The sequence below is a fragment of the Abramis brama genome (assembly GCF_963993115.1).
Source record: "Abramis brama genome assembly, chromosome: 13".
Lineage (NCBI taxonomy): Eukaryota > Metazoa > Chordata > Actinopteri > Cypriniformes > Leuciscidae > Abramis > Abramis brama.
This window is the reverse complement of record NC_139975.1, coordinates 28,292,068-28,304,434: the sequence shown is the minus strand read 5'-3', so window position 1 is coordinate 28,304,434 and position 12,367 is coordinate 28,292,068. Positions and strand designations below refer to the sequence as shown.

At 39.9% G+C, this 12,367-nt stretch overlaps 1 protein-coding gene across 4 annotated transcripts; it reads right to left on the bottom strand.

The window, feature by feature from the left end:
* Positions 1-244: 244 nt before the first annotated feature.
* wfs1b (Wolfram syndrome 1b (wolframin)) lies at positions 245-11,996 on the bottom strand. Of its 4 annotated transcripts, none has more exons than XM_084132730.1 (9): positions 11,781-11,940; positions 11,455-11,549; positions 10,686-10,925; positions 9,296-9,372; positions 9,076-9,220; positions 8,785-8,958; positions 8,476-8,553; positions 8,207-8,367; positions 245-3,208 (listed from the first exon to the last, which is right to left on the bottom strand). In XM_084132730.1, the coding sequence occupies exons 3-9, from the start codon at positions 10,909-10,911 to the stop codon at positions 1,376-1,378; spliced, it is 2,694 nt and encodes an 897-aa protein (XP_083988856.1). In that variant the 5' UTR covers positions 10,912-10,925; positions 11,455-11,549; positions 11,781-11,940; the 3' UTR covers positions 245-1,375. The 4 variants fall into 4 exon arrangements, with proteins under 4 accessions (XP_083988856.1, XP_083988858.1, XP_083988857.1 ...); XM_084132732.1 differs by having other exon boundaries at positions 10,686-10,871; XM_084132731.1 differs by lacking the exon at positions 11,455-11,549 and having other exon boundaries at positions 10,686-10,871; positions 11,781-11,996.
* Positions 11,997-12,367: the final 371 nt, after the last annotated feature.

Below are 12,367 nucleotides of genomic sequence, written 5' to 3'. Positions count from 1 at the left end.
ACCCCTCCCCCATCAACCCATCACAGTGGGCATAGTTAGTATGTGTGTTGACATCATCCATAGCAACGAGGTCAACCCCACCCTCTCTGTTCCTTAGTAAAGGTTGGTCTCATCAGCTTTGTGAATAGGTTTTAAGAGAAAACTCTTAACTAAGAACTTTTACTGCTATTTAGGAGAAATCTTAGTGGTAAGAAAAAATGTTTTGTGAATATAGCCCCAGAAATGTAATCTTGAAATATCGAAAGACAGAAAGGCAAAACCAGGCAGTTTATTTGTGCAAATGAAGATAACAGTCAATATACACAGGCATGTGTGGGTGGTTTCTCTTTGGCTGTATAGGAATGATAAACAATGAGTGCCACTTCATTATTGACTGTTATCTAATGTAGTGGTGGAACAGTCACACACCACCAATGAAATTTATAAAAGTACTGATTTTCACACAGGACAAATTCAATCACTATGTACAGTGTTTTAATATTGTGCAATGTAGTGTTCAAATTGTACCTCCAATGCAGTCACAAGCCATCAAACATCTGTTCAGCAATGTTTAATGTTTGAAATGTCAACTAAAATCTCAAACAGATCTTATTATTGATAGATATGACAACAATAACCCAAAATTGATTTAAAATAAAGAGATCTTTAGACCTGTCCAAGAAAAATCTCTATTGTACTGTACAGTATTTTCACAGAAAAGTCATTAATTGTTTTCAAATTTCTTCTATATGCCTTAAAATGCAAGTAACTTAAATCCTTCAAAAGACACTTTTGAACCAATCTAAGGCATCAATGATAATAAAACACATGCACACACCCAAGTACTAATGCATTATCTTCCAAAACAAACTAAATTAGATATTTCAAATATTCAAAAGCCCCATTAAAATCAATAAAACAGGGGAAAACCAGTGGATGTAACCTCCCACTGCAGATAAATTAGTTCGTCCAGATGCAAAGACTTTTTAGAAATGTAGGCATGGCTTTGAATTTCCACATGATATACACATACACATACACATACAGTGTAGCACATACAACAGTGGTTTTCAGTCCTGGTCCTAGGGAACCATAGCACTGCACATTTTGTATATTTCCCCTATTTAATGCTCATCATTCAGACCATATGCTCCATTAACTGAACTGACTGTGTCAGACAAGAATAATATACAAAATGTACAGAGCGGTGGGTCCCCAGAACAAAGATTAAACCACTGAGCTACAGAAGGCTCTTCTCGCTTCTTTGTTCACCTTCATTCATGAAACAGACAAAACAAGATGACAACGCCTTTGGCGTTTTAATAATGCTTTTTATCAAATCTCAACAGTTTCCTTATCTAATACTAAAGAGAATGCCAGTGGTCAACCACTGGCTTCACACAGATACTTCTGTAGTAGCTACAGTAATGTCTACCTCAGCCGAAAGCAGGGGGTGGAACAGGAAATTGAAGGCGAAAGCAACGGCATTTCGGACGTTAACCCTCCAGTCCTGCTCGATCTTGACCTGTCGTCGTATTGATACAAGCGGTGAAGCACATGTCTTGCAGTGCAAGGCTTTGAGTTCAAACACTGGCCATTTGCTGCCCAGTCTACCTTCAAGTACCGTGCTGAACTCCACCACACTGCCTGAGCTGAGTGCCAGTAGGACGTGTCTGAATTCGCTACTAGCCCGAAGCACAATGTCTTTGGTGCCATCATCAAAATCTTGTGCCCCATTGCGCCCCTTCTGCGGCATCCCCATGGTCACTTCAAACTTGTAGTGGTCAAAACGTTTGACATGGCACTTATGCTTTGCAAGCGCCTTGAGCTGACACACCGATTCAGCGGGTCCCGGCTGGGTCTTGTCACAGACCGGGTACTCCTCGCCGTATAGACATCGGACCCAGTCTGCTATAAAGACCGGTAGAAGGTTGATGACAGCTTGCACTCCATTCTCGATCTCAGTGACACGAACATACTTAAACCGACCCTCCCACGTCACCCGGTGTCCCTCCAAGTGGCTGCAGAGGATCTGGGCGTGTGCCATGTTACGCTCCTTCCAGGCACGAGGGCCACACAGGTCGCTGTACTCCTGCCAAGTCAGGGTGGAGTTGTATACCTTCCTCCCCTCAGAACGGTACACGTAGAACCAGCTGAAGAGCACCAGAGCTGAAATCCACACAAGGATCAACTTGACCACGCTGCTACGCCGCAAAAAGTGCAGCACTGCCAAGGGTGACACGCTAAAACGTGTCCACCAGCGCAGCAAGACAGGCAGCACGCAAACACACGCGGTTACAATCATTTTGGTCAGTTCCAGGGCGAGGAACCACTGCACCAGCTGCACCAGCATTACAGCTGCTAGAGCCAGCGAAAGCACGGGCAAAGCGAAGAAGAAAAGGAGGTAGCCCACAGCTGTGCGCATTAGCCCCAATGCAGTAGACTCTTGCAACAGCGTGACGGACAGTTCACACCAGATGAAGCACACCAGGTAGGGCAGCAGCACACAGTAGGTGCCACGTGCACCACCTGCTGTGGCCATACGGGTACACTGATACAGGAGGTAGAGATACAGAAAACAAGGCACACCCACATGCAGTACCAACCAGTCACCAAGGTGCATGTTGAACCAAGCGCCACCAACCATACGACCCACCCAGCCTCCCAGAAATTTATTCAGGAACACAGAAATGACGGAGGCAACCTGGGAGAGCAGAGCAAGTTTGGCATGCTGCTGCGCTGCTGGTCGTAGGCTTAAGTAGCTGCTTACAGTGAAGAAGACTGCAACTGTAGCCAGTTCCGAACATGGCAACCAGGACTTATCTGCCATGGGAATCGAAAGGATGAGGAAAAGCGAAGAAAGGAGGAAGTAGAGGTATGGTTCAAGATGGTTCCATGTGAAGTTTGACTCTGCCTGCTCGAGGTCTATACCCGGCTCAAAATGAGACAACATGGCCGTTAATGCTCGAAAGTTCTCCCATGCCTTGCTGTTCTGAAAGACTCGGAGAGTACAAGTTACCATTGACAGAAAAGAGAGGTAGAATATAATGAGAGGAATGACAAGACCAAAGAACTCCAGGGTTAGGTTGGAGATGATGAAGAAAAAGATGAGGGTATTGACATGATGAGTAGGTATGAGGGCGCTAATCCACTGCATGCCTGCACGGGATGCCCAGTCAATCAACACCTCTTTCACCTCCAACACTGCATGAAGGGGAAACTTCAATACCTGTAGGTATCAAGAAAATGAATTAGTTAGTCAAAAATAATATTTAGTACAGTATAATATTGGCTGTCTCAAGACACGGTGAGCTGCTAAACTAAATAGTAGGGACGTCACTTTCCAAGAATACTCAGTATTTGTTGTCTTAAAGGGATAGTTAACCAAAAAATGTCAGTTTTTCTAATCCCATAAGGCTTTTGTTCGTCTTCAGAAAACAATAATATTTTATTATTCTCTCATAATTTTTGCCAAGCCAATGAATATCCTTGTTTTCACCCGGCAAGCCCTTTTGAGCTATCGTTGACCATATTTGATGTAAACACTGATCAACACGCATACAGAGCATGTAAATAAACTCCCAAATGAAATCTGCTCATGATATAAAGCAACATGTCTCTTCAGTAGACCTGGTTAAAACATTCAAATCATATGGTTTACTTTTACAATGTCTTAGTGAGTCAATTTTCAATGAGTGGACTAAATTATGAGAGAATATAAAAAAAATTAGGGATGCTCCGATCAGGATTTTTGTTGCCGATACGGACTACCGATTTCTTGTCATCATGATCGACCGATACAGATCCTGATCCCGATCATTCAATCTTTATATAAGTGATATGTAAGCTCTCTGTTGGCTGTCACTTTTAACCCCTTACACCCTTGTAAGACTGGAGAAACTGGAAGAACTGGAAGAGAGGGCTACTCTCTGAGAAAACAAAGGAAATTAACATTTGAACTCTCTTGCTATAATATTACCATCCCCATTCGAGACACGATCAAACTTGAGTTGATCACCTCCAAATTTACACATCATTCCCTTCGCCCATCCCTACCTGAATTCACCCAAAAATCTATATGGTTTAATATGAACAATTATCATACAGTATTATACATGTTTGGTATCATTTGAAATGTCTCAGTACGACTGGTACAAAGGTCTCATTTCCACATAAATAAACCAAAAAGGTAATAAGGTGTGGAGAGTTTAAAGATATCTTGTTAACTGCTGTGGGTTTGCCCCATGTCAAAATCAACTTCTGTCCCCAGTAAGTCTGGGACGGTGATTAATGCAAATTCCCACTGTGAACTCATGTTTACATTTGAAAAGAGGTTTCTGCTTTGGTCTGAGTATTTAAGGAGATGCTGAGGAAGGCTCAGGGTGATTTGTAACTCAAATTAGCCCGTGATGCGGAGTGTATGCAGGCACTCTGCATCATGCATTTTATAATGTTAGGTTCGCATCTTCTCTCTTTATTCCAGAGCATTTGATGTTTTGTATTTATTATCTTTGAACTGATTATGAAATTGGCATGATACATTTACCTGACATTATAAATTGTTACATTTGATTTTATTATGACTGACCCTGAAATTGTTTTCCCAAGTAGATTAAACGGATTCGTATGTTACCGCAAGTTTTGTGTCAGATTAGTGACGACTATTAGTGGCACTAATTCAAGTGTACTTGGTTTTGCAAAGACAAGAAGACATTTCCATTTAGGGCAGCAAAAGTGTTGCTTGACCAACCTAAATCTGGGTGTGTCTTACCTCCGTTTTAATTTAATGTTACTTTAGATAAGTGTACGTGGGAAACCACGGCATGGCCTATCCAAAGTTACTATAAGAGAAGTAAAGTTGGTTGACTTATATCTGTAGTAGTGGCCATACCCCTACTGAAGTGAATGTTACGTTAAATTCAAGTGTATGCAATTCCATGGGGGCTATACCAAATTATCTTTGATTGTGTAAGCGTGAATGCGACCGATCTCAGGTATATAGCAATTACCTCTGTTTGGTGACTGAAGCTGGCAAGATTGTGATCGTGAGACCCACGTTAAACAAGGCGTGAGGACCTCTGAGCGACATGGCTTCCTGATATGAACGGGTAAAATATAAGTAAAGAGTTAAATAGAACAATCAAATGTATTGCTAAACTATTATATAATTGACCAATAACCAATTGCTAATCTAACTTAAATCCGAGGTCGTGATAAAATGGAGTCAGATAAAAGCTTAAATGGAATTAAATTACTTTGCCAGTAACACGCAGAGACCTTCACCCGTTCAATCGGATGCCACCTTATACCCTGAAGGAATTTTTAATGATTTCATGTGATTTCAAGTTGCATACTTAAAGTAATGGTTTAATTTTAATAACTCTACAAAAAACAAACAAGCTATCATCAAGTTTCATTTAATAGAAAACCTTTCAAATTTTGAAGAAAATGGATTTTGGTCATGTTTGGAGGTTTTTATGTTTCCAAAATTGCAGAGAAAACCCAAGAAAAAGTGATGCAATTTGATTTAATTTGCTATTATTCATGCTTGACCTGTCATATATAGGAAGTTAGAAAACCAAGTTTGGTGTAGTTTTTGATGATCTTCCAGCGCTGTTTCAGCTGTGCACTCCTTATTCTATGCTGTACAGTAAATCAAAATGTGTGATTTATTATGGTTTGCTAATGTTTCATGAAGTTACAAAGCAGAACATGGCGCAAAAGCCTCATCTGTATACTGTTTACATGCGCATCGTCTGCAATATTTTACGGGTTTACTCATCAAATTGCGATCGCTTCGTAAAAAAAGCAGCCAAATTTAGTAACTCCCGATCGAGTCATAGAATGTGATTATCAGCCGATGTCGATCGACCGGAGTATCCCTATTAAAAATATCTTAATTTGTGTTTTGAAGATGTGTTTTAATTTGTGTTTTGAAGATGGATTGAGTCTGTAAAAAAAAAAAAAGAGTGTGAGTAAATGATGACAGAATTTTCATTTTTGGATTAACTATCTGACAATCAATTAATCATTACATTAATTCCGCAGAAAGGAGGGGAACTCCAAATATTATGTACACGTGTCCGACTTTTAAGGTAAGAACATGCACAGAAAATATGCACTTTCAAAAACTCGCTGTGTCGAGATGCTGTAGGAACGCGTAATTGCATCGTGAAGCATGTGTGAAATCAGTCCAATGGCGTGACGGAACGTCATAGGCGAGTGACGTCCCGATCAGGAAACTATGAAGCACACCCAGACCAAAGAGTGTTAGCTTCTGTCATCAGCAAGCCCTCTATATGAAATAGTTTGTCCCGTTGGTGTTTGTCTGTATCAGAACAGCATTTTCTCTCTGCTAGTCAGAAGTTTATCAGAGACTGATTCCCTAAGCAGATTTTCTGGAAGCGTGGAAACTACTGCTAAATACTGTATATCTCAATGGGTACTGCTGACGATAGAAAAGGGTTACAGGATTCAGTTCGGGTCTTGCCCGCCCAGGTTCAACAAGGTTCTACAGACAGTGGTAGGCCCAAGCAGGCTCTGGTGGACAAGGGGGCCATAGAGCATGTTCCTCCACCCAGCAGGGAATCTGGATTTTACAGCCGGTACCATTTATCATCCAACTCATCTGGCATGTTGTTAGAATTATTAATAATGTTTTTGTCTAGATCTCTAGATTATGAAATACCTGCTGACAGTGCTGCTTTATCGGTGCATTTGCACAGAACTTCTCTCTAAGATAATTAATTTCCACAGAATTTAATTATTTAGATTATTAGCTAAATAAATGATATATAGTAGATGTTAATATGTCTAAGCATCAACCCGAGAGGTAACGGCAGTATGAACGCTACTTCACGAGACTAATGATGAGCAGACAACAGAAAGAGAATTGAATTCAGCCCTTTCATTTTTAACGTGCTGGAATTGCTTTATTTTCATTCATGGCTGTTTTATTTAATTCATGTAGTTGCGTCTTTATTGGGACATGACTTGATGGATTACGTGACTACGTTGTCTCTATTTTTTTAGCGGCAAGTTTAAACTAATTTAAGCATTTATGTAACATATCTTATTTGTACTCATTTGGGCATTAATGGCTTTTGTGTGAAAAAGTTTATCAATTAAGGGATGCAAGTTATTTTCCCTTTGAACATCTCCCCTCAGTGCTTTAATGGTGGTCTTGCGCGCAATTCTCAAAACGCCATTTATCGTGAATCCGATATTACAAAACTGAAACCCGATTATGGAAAAACGCTTTAATAGCTGGAAAAATATCGGGAAAACTATATATCGGTTACAGTCAATATATGTCGATCTCTACACGAGAGTGCCGGCCTGGGATCTGGCCATTGTATTGGAAGGCCTTACTTTGGCTCCCTTTGAGCCTATTGAAGAGGTTCCAGAAAAGTTCCTCACTCTTAAAGTTGTGTTCCTCCTCGCCATCTCGTCTCTCAAAAGAATCTGAGACTTACAAGCCCTGTCGGTAGCTCCTTCGTGCCTGGAATTTGCACCTGGCATGGCGAAAGCCTTTCTCCACCCTAGACTGGGTTATGTCCCTAAGACGCTCTCTCGTCCTATTGTGCGCTCGATTTCACACTGACAGGAACGTTCAATTATGGCGGCGGGGGTATGATGTTCCCAGAGCGTCTTGACACAGCGCTAGTTCCCTTGAAAGGGAATGTCTCCGGTTACGTCTGTAACCATGGTTCCCTGAAAAGGGAACGAGACGACGCGTTGCCCTGCCATATCTGCATGCCTGTGATCGACTTGCTTCAGCCTATCAGAAGGTAACGCTGTTTGGTCTGGGTGTGCTTTATAGTTTCCTGATCATGACATCACCTGCCAATGACATTCCGTCACAACATTGGACCGATTTCTCACTTGCTTCCTGACGCAATTACGCAAAGGCGTTCCCACAGCATCTCGACGCAGCGTCTCATTCCCTTTTCAGGGAACCAGGGTTACAGATGTAACTGGAGACATTTTCTATCTAATTAAAGGTCTATCATTTCATCCAGTACATAGGTGTTTTATACTGTATCGGCACATTAGCCAACATACTGTGTGTAGCTGTCCATGAAAAGCATCTCATAACAATTACTTAGGAGATTCCACTTTAGTTTGGGCGGCATTTGTGTGGACAGCTGGCCATGTAGGCAGTACACAATACGTAAGCTTGCCAAGTTTTACCATGCATAGATTCAAGCAGAAATAATAATGGCACCTTCTGATGCAAAGGCAATTCATCAGGGTTCTTTACTGGCCCTTCATCATCATCATCATCATCATCATCCCCTGCTGATTCCATGGCAGGTGTTGGTGAAATACCCTCAGCATATTGTTTAGTATACTCAACAAACTCTTCTACACCAACATATTCAGCCCCTGCCACAGCAAAAATACACAGAATTAGGTTATTATATTCATATTACCGCATATGTAATATAAGTCTAAAACATTTTTGACTCTGCAAAGATAACACAATGAATTCACCATCTCTTGCGACCAAACTCTCCAAAACTTTTCTTTGTTTCTGTGCTGGGCTTGAGAGAGGGCTGCTGGGAGCACCATCTAGAGGAGGAGCAGGAAACACAACATATGTTCAAAAGATAGTTACAGTCGACCCTGTTGATTAATGGATAACGGCATGAAGATTCTTAATTTTTTATTTGTCGTTTCTCAGAAAAATAATAACAGCGTACAGGTTGAGAACAATAAGAGTAATGACAGAATTTTCACGTTTGGATGAACTATTTCTTCAGCATTATCCAAATTGGTTGATCACAACAACATAAGTTTCACCTGTCTCAGTGTTGATCTTGCTGACATTTTCCAGAAGTTCAGAGGCAGTGATGTTTTTCTTCCTCTCTGGATTGAGTTTCCAGTACATGAGCAGAGCTGCTTTCCTTACACTGCGCTGAAAACGGGATTCACATGCCAGAGAACACACCTCCTCTCTGTTCTCAGCTGTGATGCCTGGCGCGCACACACACACACACACACACACACACACTATAAAGTCTGTCTAAATGTAAGTATAGAGAAAGGGATGTCATATGTATACAATCTAGATATCATAAGTATCTGCTTTACCCCTCCTGTCATGAAGGCAGTGTTGTAGCAGCTTCACTGCATCTTTCCGTCCATTTTTCGCCGCCTGGAGTAGCCATGTTACCGCGGTGACAGAATTTACGTCTTCGTCTTCTTGCTCGGCTAATCTCAGGTAATATCTACCAATCTGTCCAACAACAGTGTAAGTTTTCAAATGACTAAAACAATGTATAGTGCGAGTGTGTTTTTGTGGAATTCAGACCTCTGTCTGTGCTTTTGCATCCCCATTCTTTGCCCTCTGTTTAAGATCATCAATGCTTATCTCCTCTGGGATTTCACCTGGAAAATGAAAAGAATCGCACACACATACAGCCTTATACTCACATTGTACTGTCACAACAAATATGCATGTATAAGTATGGACTGTGCAAAACATTGATTGTTTATATACATGGGATTGTGCAATATACTTTCTACTGCTTATTTTCTGTTTCTTGCAGCTATGTTGAGTTGTATGTTGTGTGTTACCTTTACTTAGTGTTTTGTATTGTGCTTGTGTGTTAATTTTACCACAAGGAGTTGCACTTAAAGGGTAACTCTCGCCAAAATGCAACCTAGGGTCTTTTTGTTAATCTACCCGAGGCAAACTTACGTTTAAAAGCATAATTAGAATGGAAACGCCACTTTTAAGTTTGACCGTATTTTCGTTTTCGGTCAAATTGCCTTTTGAATGGGAGTGCTTAGGGCACTTCTATGATAGCATCAAAAATCGCTATTTTTAAAACATTAAGAAGGCTCGACATAACATGAAACTTTGCTCGAAGTATCACCAGGGGCTCTACACATGAACTCGAGCATTGAGAACATTGTTTGTGTACACAGAGTTTACCAAAAAGAAAGATTTTGAACAACTCACTGTAGCTGTGTCCGCCGACATTTTGACTGTCAAAAATAGTCGATCTCCGAATGTGAATGAACTGGCTCTGAATTTTAGTATTGCTTCTTCTATGAGCATCCTTTTTCAAATACAAGGTCAATATTGATTTTCACTAACGACAAAACAACAAATTATCCGTGAATTTATATGGAACTAAGCTTTAGGAGCTTTCCATCTTTACTCTCCTCCCTGTTATGTTGCATTCGGAGATCGACTATTTTTGACTGTCAAAATGCCGGCGGACACAGCTACAGTGAGTTGTTCAAAAACTTTCTTTTTAGTAAACCGAGAGTTCTACACACACACACACACATATATATAAATCAACAACCTTTTGACAAATCAATGTATTCTCAGGTCTTTCCCATAGTGATGGATGAAAAGCTGTCATTAGAATTTGTCTGGTGCGTCACTTCATATTTAGAGCCCAGTGAAACCGATAGTTTGTTCCTGATCACTGAAGTGAACTAAAAAAAACCTTGTATATGAATGGGAATATACTAGATTTTTAGTCATTAGAATTTGTAGCGGTGCTTGGGTATATTTAGGGGTGGACTTTCATGCTTACTTTTTTCTAATAACCATATGTTTTTGTATGATTCACATTGTACAAATTTATACAAAATCGCCACCTCATTAAATAGTTATATTTTCCCATAAGATCGGGTTGAATACGAGCATGAATTCTGTGCTGGTAAACAGAGTGAATCTGTACCCTGTGGAGGAAAAGATGATTGTCCTGGAAAGGCAGTGCTGGCTGCATTCAGCTGGGATCGACCTGTCTGTGAGGCAAGGTGTGGGGGTGGAGTCATTGCTGAAGGGGAGGAGCTAGGCTTTGAAGAAGAGGACACTGGATGGATGGTGTGCCCAGATGCAGAGAACGCTGTGGGGACAGGTGATGCTGGGGACGACAGAGGAGATTCAAGAAGAGAAGCATCCATTTTTAAGCCTTGAACTATGGCACAAAAAAGACAAAGAAATAATTGAGAGAACAAAGCAAATGGCTGCAGCAGTTTTGATTTCTTTCTTTTTTTCTGAAATGTCCTGCTTTTACAGCTAATCCTACCTTAATAGAGAGAAGGGAAAAATCATTAAAACATAATATAATATCAAGTAATATGTAATGAAACAATATACAAGTTTAGATATATATATATATATATTGAGTACATTTTAGTATTTTATTGGCATTGGCAATTTATTAGTATTTTAAATGTGTATACTTTAAGATGAAAAAATTATGGTTATTACATAAAAAGCAAATTTACACAGTCAATTTAAAATATGCCATGGTAACCATAGATTTCACCACATAACCATACACTATACAAATCTGAGTGCATTGTCATCGTAAAAAACAACAGATAATGAAAGATTCTTAGGGAGTCCCCCATGTTCATTTATTACACTTTAACAGTAATTGAAATAATTACTTTAGCATTACATGGAAACTACGAAAACGATATAAGGAAAGCTATCGTTACCATGGTAAATGCAAATGTTGTATTTTGCACCAGTCAGAGACGCAAATGAGGTTGAGCTGTCATTCTGTCATTGCTCACCCGTGTCACCTTCACTACTGAGCGGCAGAACAGAAAGTAAAGTTACAGTCAAACAAACACACATGAATGTGTGTTAAAACAGCGTCAAACACTGACAAACAAGCACCGGAAAACAAACAGAAACACATCCGAACTCTGTATTTCTGCATGTCTGTTCACATACATAACGTTACATAAATTAATTCTGTATTACAGCGAGTCTTCAATGACCGACTGCAATGACATTTCTGTCGCTTTATTTCTCTTACCCGAGTTCCTCCATCAGTTCATCATGAGTATGTATGAGATGTCAGCACAAGCCTGCAGTTACTTCAGTCTGTTGTGACTCTAGACACGATGTAACTAAAAAGTGAAGAGCAGAGGCCCTTCCAGATGCTGCTCACTAAATAAACCCTCCCTCACTGACTGACTGGACCAGAATGTTGACATGTCCTATTCAAGTTCCTGCCTCTTTTTCTTCTTCTGAATTTAATGGCAGTTGGCAAACCAGCTTTGGTGCATTTCCGCCACCTACTGGGGTGGAGTTTGAAGCGTTGACGGACAGTGGAAAAAAAATAAAAATAATACACTGTCACGTCCATTTTTGAGTAGACTTGCAAAGGTAATGTCGAGATTCAAATGAATGTTATTCTGGAGTATTAACCTCATTCTGGTCTTGTTTTAAAGAAGACTCTTTGAAGTTTAGATGTCTGCAAAATAATATATATATATATATATATATATATATATATATATATATATATATATATATATATATACATATACACACATACATACATCATATATATATATATATATATATATATATATATATATATATATATATAAATAATGG

What these genes read in the sequence shown, in the direction of transcription:
- wfs1b (XM_084132729.1), bottom strand. Translation starts at nt 10,911, where the DNA reads ATGGATGCTTCTCTTCTTGAATCTCCTCTGTCGTCCCCAGCATCACCT. An exon ending in CTGCCTTCATGACAGGAGGG is followed by an intron (nt 8,959 to 9,075) that starts GTAAAGCAGATA and finishes TGTGCGCGCCAG; the next exon opens with GCATCACAGCTGAGAACAGA. An exon ending in CAAGATCAACACTGAGACAG is followed by an intron (nt 8,554 to 8,784) that starts GTGAAACTTATG and finishes CTCCTCCTCTAG; the next exon opens with ATGGTGCTCCCAGCAGCCCT.